At 37.2% G+C, this 26,716-nt stretch overlaps 1 protein-coding gene across 1 annotated transcript in view; it reads right to left on the bottom strand.

Annotated features, from left to right (window-relative positions):
* Positions 1 to 26,716, bottom strand: part of LRPPRC (leucine rich pentatricopeptide repeat containing) — a 119,431-nt gene that overhangs the window by 9,013 nt on the left and 83,702 nt on the right. The window contains exons 28-34 of the mRNA XM_025405824.1: positions 21,101 to 21,243; positions 20,864 to 20,981; positions 15,605 to 15,731; positions 8,310 to 8,398; positions 3,965 to 4,169; positions 2,127 to 2,266; positions 1,884 to 1,999 (exon numbers count right to left, since the gene is read on the bottom strand). Coding sequence (XP_025261609.1) covers positions 1,884 to 1,999; positions 2,127 to 2,266; positions 3,965 to 4,169; positions 8,310 to 8,398; positions 15,605 to 15,731; positions 20,864 to 20,981; positions 21,101 to 21,243 — 938 coding nt within the window. The remainder of the gene's footprint in view (positions 1 to 1,883; positions 2,000 to 2,126; positions 2,267 to 3,964; positions 4,170 to 8,309; positions 8,399 to 15,604; positions 15,732 to 20,863; positions 20,982 to 21,100; positions 21,244 to 26,716) is intronic.

A 26,716-nucleotide genomic window follows, 5' to 3' on the forward strand; every position in this document is an offset into this window, starting at 1 on the left:
AAAATCAAATATGGCAAGACAATATTTTAGTTTACACTCATCACAGATGTCATTCTTTTAAGTTTCTAAAAGAACACTGCTCTTTCAAAGCTTTAAAACACTGTCAATACTAAAACTAATGGTATAAAAAGAACTTTTTAGGGACACACAGAACATTTACATTATGCACTGATGTTTTTGACATCTGTGAATAAAGTATTCTTCACTACGGCAAGAATAATCTCTTACTGTTTGACAAGCAGGTAAAGGATGGGTGAAGGGTTTATCATCTGAAACCCCAGTCTAGTGATGAGATGGTAAATGAAAAGACTCTGCTGTGGCATCAACACTCAGCTACCACCAAGAGCCCTTCGGTGAGGTCACTGCACATAACGCAGTTCTTTCTGAGGGAGTAGGTACCATCCCTGCTGCCTCCCACCTAGGCAGCTGTCAATCATGCTCTTCAAGAAAAACCTTGATTATGGCAGAGAACAAGCTGGTAGATGAAGTACCAAGTGCCACTTTCTAAAGAACTATCAAAAGGATGTGTTAAAACTGATTGCATACCATCATGTGTAAAATTAGATATGTATATGCTTATTACACCCCTAGTAGGTACTTAGATATGTACGTATGAAGATAAAGCATGAGTATCTTTTTTTTTTTTTTTAAACCACGGAAGATAGCAAAATAAAACAATTTTAAAAGTCCTGAAATCCCTATCATAAACTGTCTTTTCCTTAAAATTAAAAAAAAAAAAAAAAAAAAAAAAAATCAAAGGGAAAAAAAAGTAAACAAGCCAAACAAAGCAAGAAAATTCCCAGTGAACTGGAATTTCTCTTCTCCAGCAACAAAAGTAAGAGTCTGAGAAGCAGTGCTAATTCATCCTTTATAAAACTGTTAACAGAGACCCAGTTTTTCAAGAACTCCTTTTAAAAATGGCTTGGATTCTACTGTCAAACTAGATGAACTTTAAGGATCAAAACTGGAGGTCAAGCACATGGGTACAGTTTTACCTTCCCTATCTACTACTTAACATCTTCCGCAGCTGGTAAAAATGTAAGGGAATATAATACTATTTACGATCAGAAATGGGTCCCAGGCCTCAATTTGACACAGGGAGTCTACACAAACACAGCCGCTGGCGGGATCACGGTGACTGTTTGACTGCCACCTGCTGGGAAGGGGCTCCCCGGCGGTGCCTGTTTGTGTACATTGCCAGTGGCAGCTCCGATCACCCACCGTTCTGTCGGCACTTGGCGTAGCTTTATATTTAGTGCTGTTAAAATGGCATGAATGCAGTTGTCTCCTTCGCTGAAGATTGCTAATTTAACTGAGAGTGTGGGCCACAGAGACCTGCATTTGTCATTTAATGTGTCTGTGACACACAAGTGAATAGAAAACATATTCAACTCTTAATAAACCTTGAATAAGGCACCGAGAATGTTTAAGTATTCAAGTGAGAAGCTGTACTTGAAAAGCAAACATTTCCTACTTTTTGTTTGCAAACTGTGTTGCCATGGTGATGCACAGTATCTAGAGCATTTGAGAAATTAAAGTAGAAAATCAAAGAAATTGTTGTTTTGCATTACCTATCTGCACAGAAACATTTGCCTTTAATTATTTCAGCAAAACTCATTGCCCCTACCTACTCCCCACCCCACTCCCTTCCAACCTTAATTCTAAGGACATTTCTGGTTTGATCTGGGATCTTTAAAAACAACTAACCTAAAACCTACCATCCAGTCCTTGTCCTGCAACCTTGATTCACACTGAATTTAAACAGGCTAGCTGCGTACCACACTGAATTTCCAGTATTCCACCACACACCTATGTCTAGGAATTTCTCAGTTTACTTCTTGCAAGCCTCGAGCCCCACTGCTCCATGAGTGGAGGGTCATTACCTGTAGGAGAGCTCTGGCATCGTCCACCTTGCCTGCGTCCACAAGTTGAAGGAAAAAATCAGTGACAGGTTTATAAATTGCAAACTGATTGGCCAATCTCTCTGCCATGATGCTTACTGGAAAAATGACAGGTAAGAAAAATCATTAGAACAGTGGTATAACTCACCTACCAAAGAAATTTGGTCTAGTCTCACTAGAGAGAAAATGTGCCTTTGTGTTCTTTAGCATAAACAACTAACTTACTCTTTTCAACTGCTGGTTCCAACTGCTCCTCTATTACTTTTCTGAATAAGTATGCCAAGCCGAAGTATTGGGGTTCAATGACTGGATTCTCTGAAGTAAGCATATTTTCAATGTTTTCTATTGCGACATCTATGTTATTGCTGTTAGAAAAAAGCAAAATAAATTATTTTAAAATTTGCTTTCATATTAATATTGCAGACAGTTTAGTATAAGAACTTACTTTTATATCCACTCATGCTAATACTTTAGGAAAAAAATGAAATACATTTACAAGTAATCAAATAAAAACACTGCAACTGAAACCCAATCACATTTAAGTAGCAAAAACAATCACTAGCTGGTTCATGCTACTGTGGTTGCTTATCTTATTTCACAGCAGTTGAAATAGTTGCTTGTTTTAACAATGCTCTACAGACAAGATCAAACAACTATATACAGGAGAATTAATGAAGATAACTTAAAAAATTCTGTATCTTAAATATTTTTGCCACTCTTTGGATATAAAATGAAAACTTGTATAAATGCTATAATTTTGGCTTTATGATCCACAACTGGTCACTACTGCATAAAAATCATATTTAACATCCCAGGGTTCTTAAAGATACTGATGATGTTTCAAAAGGCATATATGCATGTCTCTAACTTACAGTCGCCTCAATTTCTTTTTGTCAGGTATGATACATTTGGAAAATACTCAATTTATACTAAAAACCTCAGGAAAAAGTATCTTCACACTTTGAAAAAAATCAGTTACATGGTCTTATTTAGCAAGTTACGGTAAAAATTATCTCTGACTATCTTTTTGGTTAAGGTAATCTATAATGGATACCTTACTGTTATGGCATACTAAATCCAATCAGTCAATATTGTGTTGAAATTATATTAAACATAAGAATTCTCTAAAAATGAATACTCTGTTATAATATATTTTTCTTATAAGTTTTAAAGAATTACTTAATAGTGAATATGTTCTCCAAATCATATAAAACTGTGTTTATATGGTAAAACTTTAAAATTCACCCAGTTCTTAGATGAGTAATCTCCTCAATCTTCTGATTTAAAACAATCACATTTTCTTATTAAAGGAAAGTTGTATTTGGGGAAATAGTTTGAAAAGGTCAAAAAAAACACAACTGTTTCTCTGCTCGAAGAAAGAACAAACAAAAAAAACCCTACAAAAACAAACATTACATTTTAATATCATGTCCCATTAAATGTATGCAAGATTACTAAAGAACATTTTTTCTAAAAACATATTAAGAGTATCAAATTCCATAAAGTACTTTGCTAGGGGGCTTATTAAAAATCAAGTCCTTATTTACTTCTATAGGGGTAATTCTCAAAAGGAATTTAGAGACAGTGGTAAGAAAATCAGCTCTAAATACCTCCCTTTTTGTGGGGGGGGGGGGGTGTGTTCACAGGGTGGGTAAGGAATATGAATACAGAAATGCACATTTTTAACAAGCTTGCAGGGCCCTCTCCTTCACAATATTCTACTAGTGTTCCTGTCAAATATTACTGACAAACAAATGAGTTCATTTTTCATTTCTGAACAAAGTGTTTCAACAAGAGGTCTGACATATATACACAGGAATGAGAAAGGTTATCAACTGTGGAGCAAGATTTATGAATTTGGTAAATGCTGTTTGTTCTAAGATTTAAGGTAAAGAAAAAACATATTTTTCAACATATAATTACTCCCTAATCAGCAACCAACATCAACATTTCCTCTGCAGTTGATACGGTTTCCACATGTCTAAAAGTTTTTAAAAGGTGGTATCTCAGGTAATGCCCATTCTAGTGGCCAATGAAGGAAAAGAAGGCTTGCAAATACTCACTTCTTTATTTGTGCCAAAGCAGTGTTATTGATGAAAACCATTTTTGAAAGTCCAATGGAGTCTTCGAGTCCATTTACCATCTTCTGAACTACTTCTATGTTTTTAACATCACCTTTCATGGCCAATGCCTGGATGAGGCGGGTCACTGCTATCCCCGAAGGGATCTGCTGCTGATCCAATGCTGTTTTCAGCGTTGTTAGAGCCTCTAAAATACAAGAGCAGGAGACACGGCTTTTCTTATATGACCTGTGCTGACTTTAATGCATTTTGAAAACCAGCTTTTAAATATGAGCACCAAATGGCCATATACAAAAAGCTATGAATAATTTAGATTACAGAAAATATTAATACTTCATGAGATACCCCCCAAAATTATGTACTTGACTACATAAGATATTTGAGGCCTGAGAAATTTCTTCTTTCAGGCACAGAGAAAATACAAATGTTACCGACAATATGAGTTCCATTTAGGGATAACATTTAGTGACTAAAGTTGATAAGTTCAAATGAATATAAATAAGAGTTTCTAAAAATTAGAGTTTCCAAAAATGTGTGACTTCTATCCATGTTCATACTTGTCCAGATTTTATTAACTCAAAGATTAAATGATCATCGAAACTCAATATCCCAACAATTCTTTCTCAAAAACAGTATCTCCCTCTAGGATCAATGTTCCAAACTGAAACATTCAACTTTCACACCAACAAATTTATTTTATGATTAGATGCCCTGTGATTATTTTCTTGCACTAAATTAAAAAAAAAAAAAAAAAAAAGCCTATTGATTACCATGAATACAGATAGTCCCTGACTTACGATGGGTTTATGGGGTAGTTAATGCATTGTCAACTTAAGATGAGTTTATCCGGACTTAGCCCCATCGTTAAGTTGAGCAGCATCTGTATAATCAATGGAGTTTTGTTTGTATGTTTTTTTGAAGTATTACACTTTCAAGTACTTGATTGTAAATAACTATGGAATAGCCTTCTAGCTAACTGACTCATAAAACTGTAGCAAAATCATGATATGAAATAAAGTGGTAGACTGAGGAACAGCATAACAATTACCCCTACCATTATCAAAGAAAACTTATAGCTTTACAGCAACTAAAGCAATGTAACTTAGACAAAACTAAGACTCTCCAAATAAGAACAGCTTAGCTTTACAGAAAAATGGGGAAAGGGTATTAATTAAAGTCTACTAAAAATACAGTGGAAAGACATGATGAATTTAGTGTTCATTAATGAATAAACAATTTATAATTATTTGAAATATACAATCTAAACCACTCATTCTAAAATGGGAAAAAAGAAAAAGTTTAAAAAGCATAGTCAATAAAAATTTAAAAATACACATGCACATATAGGAAACAAATGTTTTTATACTATTTTAAAAATATAGTTTATAATAGGCTTGATAAAATTTTGTTACTGGGTGGTCATACACAGATAATTATAATAATAGTCTTATTAACCAAGAATATTGTCAGCTAGGGAGGATCTTCCCACAGTACGTTAAAACAGTAATAACAAAAATAAGATTAATGATGGTGACGACAGTAACTCAAACTTACTGAGCATTTACTACATACCAGGCACAGCAGTTTAAACCGCTACTCTCACAACTACCCTTCCGAGACAAGTACCAATTTTACAGATGAGACACCTGGGCACAGAGATTAGTTTGCCCAAGGTAAGGTCATATTTTTAAACAAGACTCAAAGATTCCAACGATCCCAGAGCTTCCATCTACGAGTGCATGTGTGCACCAGAGAGCAGAAGGGTGGGGAGAACAGACCATTTCATGTCTGTCCAAAGATAGCACAGGACCTTGTGACCTAAATCCTATTCTCATATAAGGCTTGCCTTCTGTACAGTTAATGACTTCAGGGACACCAAAAATGATACCCATCCACATCCCTCACCCCAGGTCCTTTCTCACTGACACCTAATTCCAACATTTACACACTCACTAGTGATACTGATTACACTGTACAAGTGCCACGTATCAGCTATTAATATTCACCAACAGTAAAATTTAATCGGCTTTATTTTTTCTTCCTATTTTAGATGGGGTTGAGAAAAAGAAACCTAAAACAGAGAAAGGCAGAAGAACAGAAGGGGACTTTTAAAAATTAAGAGCTCTCATCAGCCATGGAGCAAAATAAGTGCAAACACCACTCCTGTCCTCACTGATGATCATTTTACTCCAACAACAGGTTTGTGGTGATATGCTCAGGAAGGGGGGTGGGGTGGGGGTGGAAGAGGTAGTGCCGCAACAGTGGGTTCGAGGCTCCTGCTCTCAGGCAACCTCCAGTTGAGCTGACCAGCTCAGAAGAGTAGATGATAAATGATACCATGTCCTTTCCTGTAGCTTACACAGGGCACCTAACATAAAAATAAAGGGTACCAATCAAGCTGAAGAAATCTGGGTCAGATTCAGCTGAAAAATGAATCTCTGAAATCAGAAAAGTGTTTTGTTCTTATCTCCATGTCTACAGAAACAAAAGCTATTTAAGACAATGAGCTTATTTATATGGCGAGCAAGTTTAACTTTTCATTGTTTTAAAATTGTTTATCATTTTATTACATAAAATACTAACAGGACATAAAGTCATTTTTTGGGGGGCCAGGGGAAGGATTTCGCTCTTGCCCAGGCTGAGTGCAGTGGCACCATCATGGGTCATGGCAGCCTCAACCTCCTGGGCTTAAACGATTCTCCCACCTCTGCCTCCTAAGTAGCTGGAACTACAGGCGCATGCCACCATGCCTGGCTATTTAAAAATTTTTTGTAGAGACCAGGTCTCGCTACATTGCCCAGGCTGGTCTTGAACTCCTGGACTCAAGCAATCCTCCTGCCACGGCCTCCCAAAATGCTGGGATTACAGGTGTGAGCCACTGCGCCTAGCCACAAAAGTCTGGGCACAAAAAGTGTTTTCTATTCACTTACATATTCAGTACTAATCAATTAGGAAGACAGCTAAAGACCAGTACATTTAGGTATTATAAGCAACATTAAAGTTGCACAATTAAACAAGTTCCTCTCAAGGATGTGAAATTATGTGATAAACATGGAGGACGGGCACGGTGGCTCATGCCTGTAATCCCAGCACTTTGGGAGGCCAAGGCGGGAGAATCATTTGAGGTCAGGAGTTCAAGACCAGCCTGGCCAATATGGTGAAACCCCGTCTCTACTGAAAATACAAAAATTAGTTGGGCATGGTGGCAGCCGCCTGTAATCCCAGCTACTCAGGAGGCTGAGGTGGGAGAATCGCTTGAACCCAGGAGGCGGAGGTTGCAGTGAGCCATCCCACCACTGTACTCCAGTCTGGGCAACAGAATGAGACCCTATCTCAAAAAAACCCAAAAAAACCAAAAAATCAAAAACCAAAACAAAACCCTAAAACAAAACAAAACCAAAACATGCAATGAGGAATAACACCATTATTACAGAGAGAGGAAACAATGAGGTTACACTTCCAGAGCTTTTTCAACCTTCCTTAGAGATCTCCTAAGTGGGTTTTGTTGTATTGGCAAAACTGCAGTATCACTGTATTCATTCAAATTCAAATGTAAATCTTGAAGTGGAAAGTTACTTACCTAAATTTAAGAGATTCATCATAGTCCCCCTTGGGAGATCATTCGTAAGACCTCCATATCCAATTTCATCCCCTTGAAAACTCTTAAACAGCCTCTACCAAACCAATGGCCCCCACCCCAATCCTCCCCAAAGTCATGTCCACATCTTTCATTCTCTTAACATTAATTTGAAAACCTAAACTTCAAACAAACACTGTATTTTATTGCTGTTTGTGTTATGAACTATTTAAAAAGTATTAGATTAAGTTTTAAAAATCAATATTATAATCATTTGGTGCACAATCCCACACATTTAACACTCAATTTAACTCATTTGCTATCTCACACACAACCAACACAATATGCAAGAAACAACTGCTGGGAATTGTTTCAGATGCTCTAAAGTATGTTAATTTCCAAAGCAAAATGACTTGTGCTGTGAATTTTAACGCACTTGAAAGCCTGTACTTTCTCTCGTTCTGGAACACAAATTTTGCATGTCTGAAGAGCTGTGATTCATCTTAAGAAAACCCATCTTGTGTTAAATGGAATGGAAACTGGACTAAGTGGTCAAATGACAAGTACATTCATATTCAAGCTGTATTATAAATGCATGTACAGTAATTTACGTCTCTCAGCTACCACAAAAGGCTCTTGATAAGCAGGTAATTTGCTAAATGGACTCCTTTATCCAAGTATTCGAAGGGCGTTACAAGAAAAATCTGCAGAGGCATTAATGTGACGTAAAGGTCAAGCATTGTGACATACCTTTCAAATAATCCCGCCTAACTTGCGTTATGATGAGGAGGCTGTTGGCAGCATCGTTCAGTGTGAAGCCCTTGATGTGGGTCTCCGCGCTAAAAGAAGCAGACATTTAGAAAGGAATTACTGACATGCTTCTGATACGATAATAAATGGTTGAGCACCAAGGTGAAATTATAAAAACTACTGTTCGTATGTTAAAAATATTGCTGCAAAATATCGACCTGGAGACAGCTTTTGTGTTATCCTGTCAATGGTTATAGAAGGATAATTTTTTTTTGCATTCTGACAGATGACAAAGTTGGAAATGAGCAACAAAAGAAACAAAGTACAAGATTTTTTTTAAACAATCGGTTCAGATTCTTGAATGCTGACATATTAGATGACTAAAATAACTGCGTGCCCCGCATTGTTCTGCCGTATCCTAAGCTGGATACTTTTTTTTTTCTACATTCACAGTAATTATAAAATGTAAAACTCTTCTTCCAGAAACAAAAATGAAGATTTATTTTCAGCACCGTACATTTTAAATATAAACTAAAGCAGATTACTAACACTGTATCATTTGGTCAATTAATTTTCAAATTTCTGCCATCTAGATTCATACAGTTTTTGAAGCCGAACATACTACAGAACTCAAACTATTGGTACTTTAAAATTAAAAATTTCACACAACCATCTTGCCCTAGCCTTAAGTTTGAAATGAAACACCAACTTTTAAAACTCAAGAGCAAAAAATCACTTGACTTTTCAATAAAACCTACAGGATTAAAAAAAGCAAAATGAAACAACAAAAGCAAACAGGAAACCCCAAAACCTAGCTGAAGATTTCTGTTTGCTACACTGTTTGTGCATCGAAATTTCAGCATCCTTAATGCTCCCAGAGTTCATCTCTGGATTAGAAAATCTAAACAGGTCAAAAGGAACAAAAGCAATTGCTGCCATTTGCCTTATCGAGCTCAGTGATGACCTTGCTGCCAACAACAGCATGCCCTGCCAACATGGACATATAAGCTGGGCAGATTGCAACGAAAGCGGGGTCACTGCTAAATTATTCTCATCAATCCCAAGAAAATCCCCCAGAGACACTATGACATGCCCATCCTCTCAGTCACTTTCAGCCTCTAAGGTCCACCCCCTACAGTCCCTGGACACGGGATTTTCTTATTCCTCTGACCAATCCTCTTAATCCCACCAAAGCACCCATTGCTCAGTTTGACTTTTCTCCTTTGTCCCATCTGTCAAAGCTCTTAAGTCAACAACTCATGCATGAGACTACGAATTGCACAAAGGATTTACTTTCTCAATCTTTAGCATGACTAAATAAAAATTAGACACTATTAAAAGCTCACTTCTAATATTATTACATGTATTATACCATATTAACTTAAAAATATTCACCTACAATCCATTAAAACCACAAGGTAACGAAACTTCTCTTTTAACTGACACTAAGTATGAACTACAAACCTTTCAAAAACCTCAAAGCCTATAACGTTCTTTTTCAATAATCTCTTCCTGTCTCAAGTTGCCTGCTCATTACAAATATGAAAGTGGAGATAAATATCAGAAGAAACCCCAGATCTATTCTATAGTAATATATCCTACATATGTAGAAACTGATCAATTACAACCAAAACAGATTCCAAAGTGGCAAAAAGAAAAGTTTTAAAAAGTTGCAGGTAGAGATCTTTGCATTGGAATCATTTATACGATATAATAAAAGACATTAACTTTTGACTCCTAATTTTGATCTTTCAAAATTAAAACTCGAAAAAATCGAGTCCAGAGCTGTCAAATCAAACCTTCTGTGATGATGGGAATACTCTTCACTTGTGTTGTCCAACACGGTTAGCCACTAGCCACATGGCTACTCTGATGAAGAAACAGAAATCTTAATTATATTTTAACTAATTTAAATTTAAGCAGTCACATAGGACTAGTGGTTACTGAACTGGATAGCAGAGAATTCCAGACATTTTATTTTTAGAACTGTCAAAATGAAGGGAAAAAAATTATAGGGGAAAAAGAGTACCCCTCTTTCAATTTACAATCAACTGCAAAAATTAAACTATCTTAACCAAAGAAGACAGTATTATAGGGAAACTTTCACATTGGACATTTCAGAGAATTTATTGCTCTGAAACGACAGCATTTCAAATTTAAGACTTTTGTTGCCTTATGGTTTTAATGGATTTTAGGTAACATTTTAAAGTAAATATGGTATAATACATGTAATATAGGCATGAGAAGTGAGCTTTCGTGTAAGCAATGACTGTGCTTACATAACATGCACAAAGGACATTAGTTGGTGATTATATTATTTAGGATAACAAAAACTGGCCAATTCAATAAAAATCATCAGTGACAGACATAGCATTATTTCCGAACAGAATGATACAGGAAGCCAAGAGGAACGAGAGAAAATCAAGTTCTACTCTCAAAAGATAAAGTAGGGTTGTTGTTACATGATTCCTAAAGTCCCTAAGAATATGTTTTAATGTTAGCAGAGATATAAAAACAAGTTTATATCCCCTACTGCTCTTTGAATAAGTGGTTTCCCTCCCTTGAAAGCATTTACTACAGATAAATTATTTTGAACCATGAGGAAACTAAAAAATGAAAGACAGTTGGTTTATTGAACATTTTTAAAAGGCAGCAGTTACTATTACTTTTGAGGTTTCATGGCTTATTGGGAAGGTTAAATGACTTTGTAAATAAAGTTGAAATCTTATTAGACGTCAAGTGTATCTGTAACATATTAGATGACAACAAAGGCAAAATAAAAATGACACTATGGCTTTTTTTTTCCTCTGTCACTCAGGCTGGAATGCAGTGGCACAATCTTGGCTAACTGCAACCTCTGCCTCCTGGGTTCAAGTCGTTTTCCTGCCTCAGCCTCCTGAGTAACTGGGATTACAGGCATGCGCCACCACGCCTGACTAATTGTTCCTATTTTTAGTAGAGACAGGGTTTCACCAAGTTGGCCAGGCTGGTCTCGAAATCCTGACCTCAACTGATCCACCTGCCTTCATCTCCCAAAGTGCTGGGATTATACCCGTTAGCCACTGAGCCACCATGCTCCACCAAAACCACGGCTCTTAAGGTTGACCAAGTGACATTACATAGAAAACTGTAACAACAGATAGCTATGGATCCAGAGTAAGACTGCCCGAATAATACTAGAGCGGTACTGCCATTTGCTACAGTAGCTCATTTGGCCACCATATTATAATAAAGTTGCCTATAAAAAAGCAACAATTGTTTTTCACTCTGATCACTGACACAGAATGGGAATGGGAAGAGAGGACCTAGTTGGCAATAAACAGGAACTAAATCCACAAAATATCTCTTGAAATACCTCAAGTAACATAGTTGGATAATTAGTAACTTGAACTTTCACTTCTGAATTTTCAGTCCAGCATTATTTTTTAAAGTACTCAACAATTTAAGCCATGAAACAATTCTACATAGTCAGATATAACATTTTATTGGTTCAAGGGAGAGGACATGCATCCAAAGCCCAGACTGACTTCAGGCTTTGGATCTTGGGTTCTCTTGGGTGCATACAGATGCATGGGGGAAGGCAACTCCCAAATAACCCTGGTAGATAACACAGCTAAAAGAAAAGTCTCACTTGTATATCAAACTAAGAAGCAGAGCATGATGGCGGATGCCAAGGACTGGGAGGAAGGGAAATGAGATAATGGTTAAAGTACAGTTTCAGTTATGGAAGATAAGTTAAGTTCTAGAGCTCTATACAGCTTAGTGCCAACAGCTAACAATATTGTATTTATACTGAAAATTGCTAAGAGGAAAGATCACAAGTGTGTTCTCTCACACACAAAACCCAATAAATAATAATAATATTGAGGGTGGGAAGAAACTCTGGAAGGGGAAGGATATGTTTGTGACCCTGAAGTGGGAAATGGTTCCAAGGGTGTACACTTATCCCCTAACTCACTGAGATAGATACATTAAATATATATCTTTTTACATGTCAATCATACCTCAAGAAGGCTTCATGAAGATCTAGAGAAGAAGGGAAGAAGATAAACCTTGGCAATCATTAAAAAATCAGGAAACAACAGGTGCTGGAGAGGATGTGGAGAAACAGTAACACTTTTACACTGTTGGTAGGACTGTAAACTAGTTCAACCATTGTGGAAAACAGTGTGGCGATTCCTCAAGGATCTAGAACTAGAAATATCATTTGACCCAGCCATCCCATTACTGGGGATATACCCAAAGGATTATAAGTCATGCTGCTATAGAGACACATGCACATGTATGTTTATTGCGGCACTATTCACAATAGCAAAGACTTGGAATCAACCCAAATGTCCATCAGTGACAGACTGGATTAAGAAAATGTGGCACATATACACCATGGAATACTATGCAGCCATAAAAAAGGATGAGTTCGTGTCATTTGTAGGGACATGGATGCAGCTGAAAACCATCATTCTCAGCAAACTATCGCAAGAACAGAAAACCAAATACCACATGTTTTCACTCATAGGTGGGAATTGAACAATGAGATCACTTAAACACAGGAAGGGGAACATCACACACCGGGTCCTATTGTGGGGAGGGGGGAGGGATAGCATTAAGAGATATACCTAATGTAAATGACAAGTTAATGGGTGCAGCACGCCAACATGGCTCATGTATACATATGTAACAAACCTGCATGTTGTGCACATGTATCCTAGAACTTAAAGGAAAAAAAAAAAAAAGATAAACCTATATTTCACAGGTTGTAAATTTAAGGCAAATAGAGGTCATGCTTACAACTATCTTCCAGGTCGGCGGTTTCAACCTTGGTAGATCAAGATCTATGGGAGGACTATAGTAAGAAATGATGTTTTACATGACAACCCAATCCACAGATACACACACACACACACACACGCATAACTGAAAGCAACTTTTCATGAAATAATATCTTTACTACAGAAGTACTCTGAAATAGTCTATACTATTTCATTAATACAATGTTGGTTCTGTCCCACTTAATAGATGTCATGACCCACTAATTGGCTGCAACTGCCGTTTTGAAACTACTCTAGACCAGTGGTCTTCAATGAGCGGCATGTACACTGTATGAACACTCTAGGGTGAGGCAAGAAAACCTTTACATCTCTCTCTCTTTTACTTTTTTTTTTTTTGAGACAGAGTCTCGCTCTGTTGCCTAGGTTGGAGTGCAGTGGCACAATCTTGGGTTCACTGCAACCTCTGCCACCCAGGTTCAAACGATTCTCCTGCCTCAGCTTCCCAAGTGGCTCGGATTACAGGCGCCCGCCACCACACCAGGCTAATTTTTATATTCTTAGTAGAGACAGGGTTTTACCATGTTGGCCCGGGCTGGTCTCGAACTCCTGACCTCAAGTGATCCTTCAGCCTTAGCCTCCCAAAGTGCTGGGATTACAGGCATGAGCCAACGTGCCTGGGCTTAAATCTCTTTTTAAAAATTTCATCTTATGAAGATTTTCTATTTTGAGTATGTTTTATAATATAGTTATATGTGATATATCAAGTACAATTTGTTATTAATCATATGCGATCAAAATGTTTAAGACATGATTCTTCAATCACCTGGGGTATGGAGTAAAATGTACATTCTCAGACCCCACACCAAATTGGCTGAATCAGAATCTTTGTGGTGAGCTGTGAGGAAATCTTTTTATGCTACCAGAATAAGGATCACTGTTCTAGAACAAACCCAATGAAAATGAAAAAGAAAAAGAAAAAAAAAGTAAAACCTGTACTTTTAGAAAGTATTTCAGAGGTCTTCATGACCAAACTCAAAATCTAATTTTTTTAAAGTTTTCTGTCTTTGCTTCTATCTCATCACTTAATCATACTTAATTCTCAACACAAAATGTTTCTCTTTTTTCTAGCTCTCCTTCATTATCATGGAGAGGGTTGGCATGGAGAGTTTCATAATTTTCTGAGGAAAGTAATTTTAGATGATCCACACCCTTGACCTATGACAGGATACTGCTCAATGTCAAATTTTCCAAGTCACTAATTAAGGGTATATCGAGTGTTCTAGAGATACAGATATAATTTGATTAGGAATTGAGAAAACACACAAATGACACACAGAGTACATTGAAAACCCGACAGTCCTAGTGCAACTGTCTTGTATCAAGACATACAAATGATGATTCAAGACCACACATACACACAGACAAGTACAGTCATATAGAACACGTTTTTCAATACTAAAACACAGTAACTACGGCCTATGATGCATAACTTTAGCAACACTAGGACACTGCCAGGTTTTCTTGTGATGTGAAAGGATGGCAGGCATCCATTTTCTCCTTAGGATTCTAATATTCTAAAAGTGTTGTGGACTTAAAAATTTTTTCGGATTATTCCTTTTCTTTTCTTCTTTTCTTTTTTGAGACACGGTCTCCCTTTTGTCACCCAGGCTGGAGTGCAGTGGCGCAATCTCAGCTCACTGCAGCCTCCACCTCCTGGGTTCAAGTGATATTCCTGTCCCAGCCTCTTGAGTAGCTGGGATTACAGGCAAACGCCACCATGCCCAGCTAATTTTTGTATTTTTAGTAGACACGGGGTTGCACCATGTTGGTCAGGCTGGTCTCAAACTCCTGACCTCAGGGTCCACCCACCTCGGCCTCCCGAACTTGTGGGATTACGGGCATGAGCCACCTCGCCCAGTCAGATTATTTTTCTTTTTAATTAAAAAACACGAAAGGAGGGGGAAACACAAATAAAATGTGTTCAGTACCTATGTTTTTTCTACTTCACACTACCTTCTTCAACACCTAGAAGAAATCTTTAGTATTAAGTAATATTATCATACACTCATCATACAGAAGAAAAACTAATGATCAGAGATGGCAGGTAATTTTCCCAAGGTCACAGAACTTTCAAGTAAGATTCAAATCTTTGTCTAAGTTCAAAGTCCATGGTGTCTTTGTTTTCTCAGGCTACTCCCCCCACAAAAGGTACAGGGATTTAGTTGCTGAACAAGAAACAGAATATAATAAAATTACTTTTCTGTGCATGGATATCTTAAATGAATCGTGATGGAACATTAAGCAAAATGTACTACATTGTGTATGGCCAGTAATGTTTTTTTTTTTTTTTTTTTTTTTTAAGGTGAAAAAACCCTGATAAAATTAGTTAACCATTTCATATGATTTTTATGGGTAGCTGAGGCCAATCAAGCAATTGCACTACACAGCACATTATTATTATTATTGGCTAATGGTAGCCAATATTCTTTTTTAAACAAGAGGTTTAATAAATGGACTAATACTTACAATGCTTTCACTTCCACTGCTTGTGTAAAATACCCTTTTGACAGCAGTAATTTAATGAGATCACTATAGGTTTCAGCATTAAATACAACGTTTTGCTGTTTTGCTTTCAGGAAAATACCATATGCCTCTATGAGAGAAAACAGACAAAAAATAAATGAGATGACATTATTCTGAAATGCCAAAAGGATGGAAAAAATACTGAAACAAAGACCTAAATCCAAATATTTCTGCTTTTTAATACCAACCCACTGTTGCCACTCTATAGAGAGACACACTGACGTAATTCTTCAAGTATTTTAAAGACAAAGCTACAGTTTTGGAAATTACAACTTAATCCGAATGGATGGTGCCTGAAGGGGTTTCCTCTTAAAATGATTTCTCATACGAGCTTTCTTAAGTTGATAAATTATTTTCCTTCTAATAAAAATGAGAAACAGCTCTTCTGAATTTATGAAAAGATGATACTAGTTTCAAAATAAATCGCAAAATGTGTATTAAAGTCCAAATAAACCAGAGGTATAATTTAGATTGAGGGGAGCAAAAGATTCATTTTAAAGCAATCTTTAATCTATAAGTGGGTGGTTACAATGGTTAACATTTCAACACAATAGCACTAAAGAGAATATAGCCTATAATTCTAAAATTAGGAGATCACATTATTTGGCTACGACAGGACTTATACAAAAACATACAATTTTCAAATATACAGATATCTAACAAGTAAACTAAGCAACATTTGTTTGACTGATTAACAGTTTTATTTCACTTGTTCACAATAACTGTCAGTGAATGAAAAGATGTTACCAAAAGAGAAGTAACTACACTTTTCAGTCACTTACTTTTCTGAAATAAAATTGCCTGGCTATAAACAGCCAACTGAAACTACAATCTACTCCCTTCTGTGTATAAACAAATCACAATAAAGACGGGGCATAACTGAACTATCACGTATGGCCTACGTGATAGTTCTACGAATATAGGGCTCAATGTAAGGAAATATAAAACTTCTAATTAAGACGGAACATGATATTATTTAATGTTCAGAAGAACATTTTAAGCTACTTTAGAAGTTTCTGAACATGCAAAAATTGCCATGCTTCTATGTATGAGTTAGGGGATGTGTGCATTAGCCCCTTAATTAAACTTAAGTGGCACTGTCAAAAGAAATATTTATCCCTTTAAGCTAAATTTGGAGAAAAAAAATATGACAACATTTATATTTGCATCTTAACTAAGGAGAACAGTTTGGGCAAGTGAAAGTAACAATGGCACAAGTTTATCACATTTCAAGTAAGTCTTCCATAGAACAGTCCCTGTTAGTCATTAAATTTCCAAGTGCCTTACACTAGATTTCTATGGTTGTGAACAACTGTATATTCCAGGACACTGGCAAAAACCAGAAAATAAAAACATGCTAATATGCAAGAAGAAACTCCAGTATCATTTCCATCAGATACCTAGTCTATTCGGTGTATTTCACTTTTCTGAAATGGGAGAAAATGACATATCTTCATTCGAGTACCAGTATCAATGCATCACAAATTTAAGAAAGTTTTATTTACTTATTAAAGTCACAGAACAGCTCTGCTAAATAAAATATTTAAACCACGACACACAATAAGATGACTGCAATAAAATCTGCCATTCAATACCCAATGCTTTTTAGGGGGCTAAAAACTTAAGATGCAATATAATTATTGTCAACTTCCTAACAATCACACATAATATTTCACTTATTTGGAAACTCTTGTTGTTTTCTAAAATTGTGGTCTTCACATTAACTTGGTGTGGTTGAGTATATTAGTCCCTATTAGTTTTTTTTTTTTAATTAGCATTTTACTATACCAAACCCATTCACCATACGTTTGTTTCTGATGTGACAATCATGAGACGCCTTTAAGTAGACTGAACTACCAGAAAAGTGTTAATGTAATCATTCAATTTTCAAAGCATTCACATTTCACTAAACATTCGAATCCTGAGATTATGGCCGGGCACAGTGGCTCACACCTGTAATCCTGGCACTTCGGGAGGCCAAGGTAGGAGGATCACTTGAGGTAAGGAGTTCGAGACCAGCCTGGACAACATGGTGAAACCTGGTATATACCAAAAATACAAAAATTTGCTGGGGGGCACCTGTAATCCCAGCTACTTGGGAGGCTGAGGCTGAAGAATTGCTTGAACCCAGGAGACAGAGGTTGCAGTGAGCTGAGATTGCACTACTGCACTCTATCCTGGGTGACAGACCAACATTCTACCCCCCGCCCCCCCCCCAAAAAAAAGAATTAACAGGATGAAACCAATTAGATAAATGAAAATTCCAGAATAGAGGTAGCTCTACATTTATAATATGCACTGCATTGTATTTAACTACTTTGTATTTAACTACATTGTATTTAACTACTTAAATTTGTTTTCACTTAAACTGTACACTAACTATTCATTTTGGTCAAATCAAAGCTTCACCAGAGGACGGGCTTGGTGGTGGCTCACACCTATAATCCCAGCACTCTGGGAGGCTAGGCGGGCGGATCACTTGAGGTAAGGAGTTTGAGACTAGCCTGGCCAATATGGTGAATCCCCATCTCCACTAAAAATACAAAAGAAAAAAAAAAGCCGGACATAGTGGTGGGTGCCTATAATCCCAGCTACTTGAGAGGCTGAGGCAGGAGAATCACTTGAGCCTGGAAGGCAGAGGTTGCGCCACTGCACTCCAGCCTGGGCAACAGAGTGAGACTCTGTTTCACAAAAAAAAAAAAAACAAACCAAAAACACTTCACCAGAACATTTACATAGTATTGATCAAGCTTAATCTTATACTTCACTTTCAAAGATGCATAGCATGTACTGAAACATATATAGACTGAATAGACTGGTGCACACCTGTAGTCCCAGCTACTTGGGAGGCTGAGACAGGAGAATCATTTGAACCCGGGAGGTGGAGGTTGCAGTGAGCCGAGAATGCACCACTGCTCTCCAGCCTGGGTGACAGAGCAAGACTCCGTCTCAAAAAGAAAAGAAAATGACTCAGAATGAATAAAAAGTTATACTACAGAGGTAACTGAGGAGGCATAAGAACTTAGCTTTACTTCATACATTTTACATCACTGCCACAATTTTTTTTTTTTTTTTCTGATAGGGTCTCACTCAATCACCCAGGTGCAATCATGGCTCAATGCAGCTTCAACCTCCTGAGTAGCCGGGACTATAGGCCTGTGCCACCAAGCCAGGCTAATCTGTGTATTTTCTGGAGAGATGGGATACCACCAAGTTGCATAGGCAGGTCTCAAACTCCTGGGCTCAAGTGATCTGCCCACGTTGGCCTCCCAAGCCTGTAAGCCTAGCCAAGCCTTCTAGTTAAGTTAGGAAATGAAGAAGTTCCATAAATGTCTACATTGGTTCCTTTCTAATAAACAAACCTCAAAACTATCAATACTAAAATTTAAAAAAAGAATTCTGTTGTATTTATTTCCTTAATGGTAAACTATCATATACCATCCTTGAAATCCACCCTAAAACTGAAGGAATCATTCTATGGAAAGCTAGAATGAAAAGAAATTAATAAAAGTAAAGAAAATAAGAGTAATATATGCTTCTGGAACAGTATAAGAAGTCTAAGTGAAAACATAAAATTCAACTTGCAAGCTCCTATCAGAGGGTTAAAGATGGTCAAACAAAATTTAAAGTAGGCATTAAGAGAGGTGAAGATATCTTCAGGAAAACTTAATACTAGAGAAAGGGAAGAAAATCAAGAAGCAGACCTCTAACCTCGAGATACTGCTGGATCACGTCAATACACACTAGTATAGTAATTAGTGCCTTAATCATTTTTTGTTTTCAAGTTATAATATTTGCCACAATGCTATTTTCAAAAAAAATATTTTTAATAAAAATGTATGCCAATAATGGCATTTATTATGAAAAATTTCAAATGTACAGAAAAGTACGAAGAATAGTACAGGTTGGGGGTGGTGGCTCATACCAGTAATCCCAGCACTTTGTGAGGCCGAGGTGAGAGGACCACTTGAGCTTAGGAGTTTAAGACCAGCCTGGGCAACATAGCAAGACCTCGTCACTACAAAAATTGGCTGAGTGTGGTGGTGTGTGCCTATGGTCCCAGCTACTTGGGAAGCTGAGGCAGGAGAACTGCTTGAGCCCAGGAGGTGGGGGCTGCAATGAACCATGATTGCAAACCACTGCACTCCAGCCTGGGTGACAGAGTGAGACCTGTCTCCAAAAAAAAAAAAAAAAAAAAGAATAGTATAATGAATCTCACTTTCCATATATCCATCACTTATATCTAACAATTAACGTTTTATCAGATTTGCTTTTTGTTTGTTTGTTTGTTTTCTTGAGACGGAGTCTCACTCTGTTGCTAGGCTAGAGTGCAGTGGTACGATCTTGGCTCACTGCAACCTCTGTCTCCCAGGTTCAGGCGATTCTCCTGCCTCAGCCTCCCAAGTAGCTGGGACTACAGGCATGCACCAACACGCCCGGCTAATTTTTGTATTTCTAGTAGAGATGGGGTTTCACCATGTTGGCCAGGATGGTCTCAATCTCTTGACCTTGTGATCTGCCCACCTCAGCCTCCCAAAGTGCTGGGATTACAGGTGTGAGCCACCATGGCCAGCCTGCTTTGTTTTTTATAGCTTAAGCATTTTAAAATAAATTATAGAAATCTTGACTTTTTTCATCCTTCAATAACTCATGTGGATCTCAAAATTTCAGAACATTTTCCTATAAGTAAATCATAATATCATTATCACATCTAATAAAAATAAGTAATTCCGGCTGGGTACAGTGGCTCACGCCTGTAATTCCAGAACTTTAGGAGGCCCGGGCAGGCGGATCACGAGGTCAGGAGATCGAGACCATCCTGGCTAACACGGTGAAGCCCTGTCTCTACTAAAAATACAAAAAATTAGCCGGGTGTGGTGGTGGACACCTGTAGTCCCAGCTACTCAGGAGGCGTGAATCCAGGAGGTGGAGCTTGCAGTGAGTTGAGATCATGTCACTGCATTCCAGCCTGGGCGACAGAGTGAGACTTGTCTCAAAAAAAAATAATGAGTAATTCCTTAATATTATCTACCACTCAGTCAACAGTTACATTTTCCCACTTGCCCCAAAATGTTTTTGTTATAGTATGGAAGGGGACAAGAAATATATAAAATTTAAGTCCTATCTCTAACCTACAGCACTTCCCACACTGCTATTAGAAGACCCCCCCGCTCCCACACTGCCATTCCCATATGTGCTTGCCTTTGCTTTGCTTCCATTGGCAGGCATTCAATATATCTTTCTGGAAACCAAGTTCTGTGGTTGAGTCTGATGAAGAATCCAATGAAGAATTCAGGGAATGTTTTTCATCTTCATACAACTTTAAAACAAAATTATTCTGTTAAATAAAAACTGGTGATCTTTTCAGTATAAAAGTAGGCTAATCTATAACCTAATTATACTAACAAAATCTGTTATGATTATGCCAAAAACAATTACCTCAGGTACCTCAAATGGAACTTCCTGGTTACCATCTCTAAGGATTTCCGCTAATAATCTTAATGTCTTCTCACGAGGAATAATATTTTCTTCCTGGATTTTATTCCAGACAGCATCAGCTCTTTGCCAGTCACCATTCATTTCTGTAGAATTTGATTAAGCAGAAATTAATCAATAAATATACTAAAGAGAATTCACAAAAATATTTAGAACTTTTCTTATTTGATGTTGAAGAAAGCATTATTCCAAATGCTGCCCTTTAGGGAAAGGAACCAAATGTGACTGTGACCCGAAGTCAAGAAGGGAACTTTTCTCTGTACTTCTGAATTACAAACCAAAAATACCCTACCTATCAAAAAGCAGTAACAAGAGGCCCCCATCATACTTTATTAAACACTTTCAATCATGTTGATAAAAAGTTTGTCTTTTTAATGTTACTGAGAAAGTGCCTACTGCTGAAATCAAAATCAGAAACAGGTAACAATTCAACTATGACCTTTAGCCTTTGCAAAGATCATGGAGAGATATATATACACACACACTCTGCATATGGCACCATATATACATACATACCGTATGTATATATATGTGTACCATATGCAGTATACATATATACGCGCTCATATGCGGTACATACGGTATACATACATCCATGATCTTTGCAAAGGCTACAGAACCGGGCTACACAGCAGAAGGTGTGCAGTGGGCGGGCGAGCAAACATTGCCCCGAGAGCTCCACCTCCTGTAAGATCAGCGGCAGCACTACACTCTCATAGGAGCACAAACCCTATTGTGAATTGCGCATGTAAGGGATCTAGGTTGTGCGCTCCTTATGAGAATCTAACTAATGCCTGATGATGTGAGGTGGAACAGTTTTATCCCCAAACCATCCCCGTCCCCCACCACAACCTGGTCTGTGGAAAAACTGTCTTCCATGAAACCAGTCCCTGGTACCAAAAAGGTTGGGGGCTGCTGCCGTATAGTACACAGCTGTAGTGTGTACTAAAATGACTGAAAGTGTGTAATTCTCTTTACAAGTGACAAACCTTTTCACTTAGTTGAATAGAGAGAATAGTCTATGTTTCTTCTGTCGACACGAAGAGTTTCTATGACCATGTGAGATACGTGGAATCTCCTTAGATTTCTTATCTCAACTGATAATGTCATCAGACTATTACAAGGGGACAGGAAGTCGGCTGGGAAGGAAATAGGCAGATCCCTTCGTATTGAAAAGTCCATTTCCTTTCATGTGGTAATCTAGTCCTTACAAATAGCAAAAACTCCAGAATCAAAACTTTGTTTTTAGAAATTCTCATGGTTGGAAAAAGAAAGATCAAGTCAATTAATATAATAAATTAATTTCTGCTTGTGAAAAACTGGGGCAAGATACGAAAAATGTCACATGACACCAAGTGCAATACAATTATTAAATGCACAGAAAACCTGCTTTAGATGTCTTTTTTTTTTTAATTTGCCAGTATGTATAAGAAATATCTGGATTGTGTGGGGTCCAGCTCTAGGAAGGAAGGGTTTGTTTTAGAGCACAAATGTTTCAGGCAACATGAATACATTTGTTCCTCAGCATTTTAGAGGAAAAATACTAAAACACGTAGGATTTTCCTAGATTATTCTCCCCAAAACCAAAAAGTTAAGTTTTTTGATAACTAATGACTCCTAAAAGTAAAAAATTTAAAGAACAAAAAACAAAGCATACTCATTCTTCAAGGGAAATTAGCAATTTAAAAAAAAAAAAAAAAACCTTTAAATAATGAGTAGAGAAATTCCCCTGGGTCACACAGACTGAAGCCTAAACTGTCTTTTTTTTTTTTGAGATGGAGTCTTGTTCTGTTGCCCAGGCTGGAGTGCAGTGGCCTGATCTCAGCTCACTGCAACCTCCGCCTCCAGGGTTCAAGCGATTCTCCTGCCTCACCCTCCCAAGTAGCTGGGACTACAGGTGTGTGCCACCATGCCCCGCTAATTTTTGTATTTTTAGTAGAGACAGGGTTTCACCATGTTGGCCAGGATGGTCTTGAACTCCTGATCTCAAGCAATTCACCTGCCTTGGCCTCCCAAAGTGCTGGGATTATTGGTGTGAGCCACCGTGCCCAGCTGCAGCCTAAACTTTCACACAGACTACACTGCAAGGAGGCCCAGATGGCAGAAATTAATGTAAAGTACAGAGTGATTTTATACATATACTGATAAAATTAACCCAAGTAATATAAAAGCCTTACATTTACAACCAATTTTCAAAACAAGACTCTCATTAGCTAATTACGCTTTTTCTTCATTAAAATGTTGTGTAATATAAAATTGAAGTATTTCAAGTATGTGAAAGTATAAAACTTATTTGATTTAAAAAAAAAAAAATCCAAGTCTCTGAATCTTTATTCCGTAGAAGGAAAAAAAGTGGAGCACTTCTGTCGACTGCCAAAAGGTCCTTGTGGACTGTGGGAAGATAGGGAAGGTTTCCAACAGCTAGACACAGTACTGCTAAGGACCTTTAAAAGGGGACTTAATTATTCTGAACAATAAAAAGGGGGGTGGATAATCTACAGCTCTGTGCCTTTAGGCTGTAAGAATTCTGGGAACATTATTTTCTTTGTTTAAAAATAGCACAAAACTATATAAAAAGCTTCTACTTTGGGAGGACAAGGATATTACAGAGATGCACCTGTTAAAATAGACTAGTGGGCAGGCACAGTGGCTCATGTCTGTAATGCCAGCACTTTGGGAAGCTGAGGCGGGCAGATTAGTTGAGGCCAGGAGTTCAAGACCAGCCTGGCCAAGGTGAAACCCCATCTCTACTAAAAATACACAAATTAGCCACGTGTGGTGGTGCATGCCTATAATCCCAACTACTGGGGTGGCTGAGGCAGGAGAATCGCTTGAACTTGGGAGGTGGAGGTTGCAGTGAGCCAAGATTGTGCTACTGTACTCCAGCCTGGGTGACAGAGTGAGACCCTGTCTCAAAAAACAAACAACAACAAAAAGACTAGCAACTTAAGAAAATATTTCAAAATACAGATGAGAATTAGTATAATATAGCATGAAACAACTCAGTAAATACTTTTCAGAGGGAAAAAATTTCCTGGAATTGTATCTGGATCACAAAATACAAAACAAAGATTTGAAGTAGTCAAGCAAATCAGTGTGTCAAAATCTGCAGCTGTGTGTAAACTCTCACAAATGTGCAGAAAGGCTATGCCTTTTTTTCATAATATCCTTTGTGTGTTTAAAATGCTACTGAGACAATAATGTTATTCAAATAATCTAACAGCCACAAACTTGAGCTAAGACCAAGGAATGGACACTCTGCCTCTATAATCACATCACTTTCCTGGAACTCACAGTTCCCTCCTGAAAGAACAAGAGGGCAGACTGTTCTAAATGACCTCTGAGAACCCTTACGTTATAAGACCAAAGATTTCTGACAATATTAGTGAATTTTACAAGAATAGACACAGTTGTGGGGCAACATTTTATGGCTATGGAACCAGGGTATACCAGGTGGCACTTTTCACACGTGTTCTCTATGGTATTAAACTAAGAGATCTCTACTTCAGGGTTTTAATCATAAGGCTGATGGTTTTTACACAATGATATGATGGGGCAATTTCCATATTCCCCATGTCAATTACCTGATTATGGGACCTAAGTATCATTCCCCTATAAAATAAGGATTATAGTCTAGGACAAGAATGATGTAACATAAGCCTGGATTGTCTTGTTATGCCTGAAAACAAGGCACTAACAAAGACTAATGGGGTGTGTCAGGCAACATAGAATCCAACACAGGAGCCAATGTGAAGGGGTTCCCAATGGCCAAAGACGAGATAATGTGAACACTAAACAAATAAGGACTAAAATAAAACACAAATACATTTGAAGAACCCATAAATTCATTAAAAAAACATTCATCAACTTCAGAGGTTTTAAGGATACCAGCAGTCAAGATTCGTATTTTAAAAGGGAGAAAAAGCAAGTATTTTTCTTGTGAATTTATTTCATATTGTTAAGTAAAACAAAAGCCACAGAATACAGTGTAGAAATGTAGAACATGAAACAAGTAGAGTATAAAACAATCAAAACAGGATATAAAAGAATCAAAATAATAGGTACATACATAAAAAATATATGGATATAAAGGTAGAGAGAGGGCAGTGTACAGAGAAGACATGGAAAGGATGGCCAATTGACAAAGTTACGTCTGAGATAAGAGGTTAGGGGGCAGCGGTGGACACAATGACGTTTTCAGAGTTACCTAGTATAGTATTATATTGTTTGAATCTTTAGCAATCAGAATATGTTCATTTCACTTGTGTAATAATGGAGGAGGAAAAGGCCACACAATACAAAAAAAAATGTAAATGGCTATACTTACTTGAAAAAATAATATATAAATCATTATTGAGATAGAATAAATGCTGAGGTTATACAGACTTTTTAAATAGAGTCAAAGAATTATATTGCAAACTTACAAATGTAAGGCAGCTTGACTCTTGGCTAGACTACTATACAAAGAAACTAATTTCTACTTTCTATCTGTAAAGAAGTGTTCAGAACATAGGAAAATGTCATATAGAAATAACAGAAAATTCCTTAAGCAAGTGAGGAAGTCATTTCATTCATGTAATTAATGTTTGTTATAGTTTCTAGAAGCTAATTTTGCAAGACTGTCACAATGAAAGCTCAAAATATATTGGAAAGGATAGAAATGGAGTTTGAATAATGACAAAATTTTGTAACAGATCATATTATATTGAGTACACAGAAAATGCAAGCACTTTTATGTTAATAAAAGCTTGTATTTAAATGTATGTAAGACTTATGCAACGCAGTTCCATGGGTGTTGGCTGGGCTACATATCTGTATTTTGTGCCTGTTTCTGTAGTATAATTTACCACAAAATTAAGTGTGTACAAAGTACTGTTTTAAAATAAACAAAGGAAAGTTGCTTTTCAACAAATATCCAAAAAAAACTACTAATTCAATCTCTTTCAAGGGCTCAAATTGCATCCTAAGAAAGAAATCCACAATGCAAAATATGGATTTTTAAAAAGTATGAGTCCACATTTACTACCAATTCATATCATATGTTCCATTTCAAAGCAACTGAGTCCATGTAACAATATTTAAATAGTGGCACAAGTCTGAAGGCAAAATGCAGAAGGGGATAGCTTGCAACTTCTTCAGAAAGGAAAGGATTAGGCCTATTATAATCAGATTATCTATTTATAACATGGCAGAAGGTAGGTATACAAATGTGGTTAAAAAGTATGTATACTTCTCTATAGGATTCCACTGGCTTCCAGCCTCCTAAGAAGCTAACCACACTCTGCCAACCTTCTCAAACTACTGGCTCAAATGCAACACAAGAATTGGAGACAGGTGTCCAACAGGACAGATAGAGGAAATTAAGGACAAGAAAATAGTATTAAACCTCAAAGACCATATATCCCTAATGGAAATTTTAAGATGAAGCTAAACGTTGTATATTTTTATTGTTTCTTAAAAAAAAAAAAAAAAAAAAAGAGGCCAGGCACAGTGGCTCACGCCTGTAATCCCAGCACTTTGGAAGGCTGAGGCAGGAAGACTGCTTGAGCTCAGGAGTTT

This window comes from Theropithecus gelada, chromosome 13 (genome assembly GCF_003255815.1).
Source record: "Theropithecus gelada isolate Dixy chromosome 13, Tgel_1.0, whole genome shotgun sequence".
NCBI lineage: Eukaryota > Metazoa > Chordata > Mammalia > Primates > Cercopithecidae > Theropithecus > Theropithecus gelada.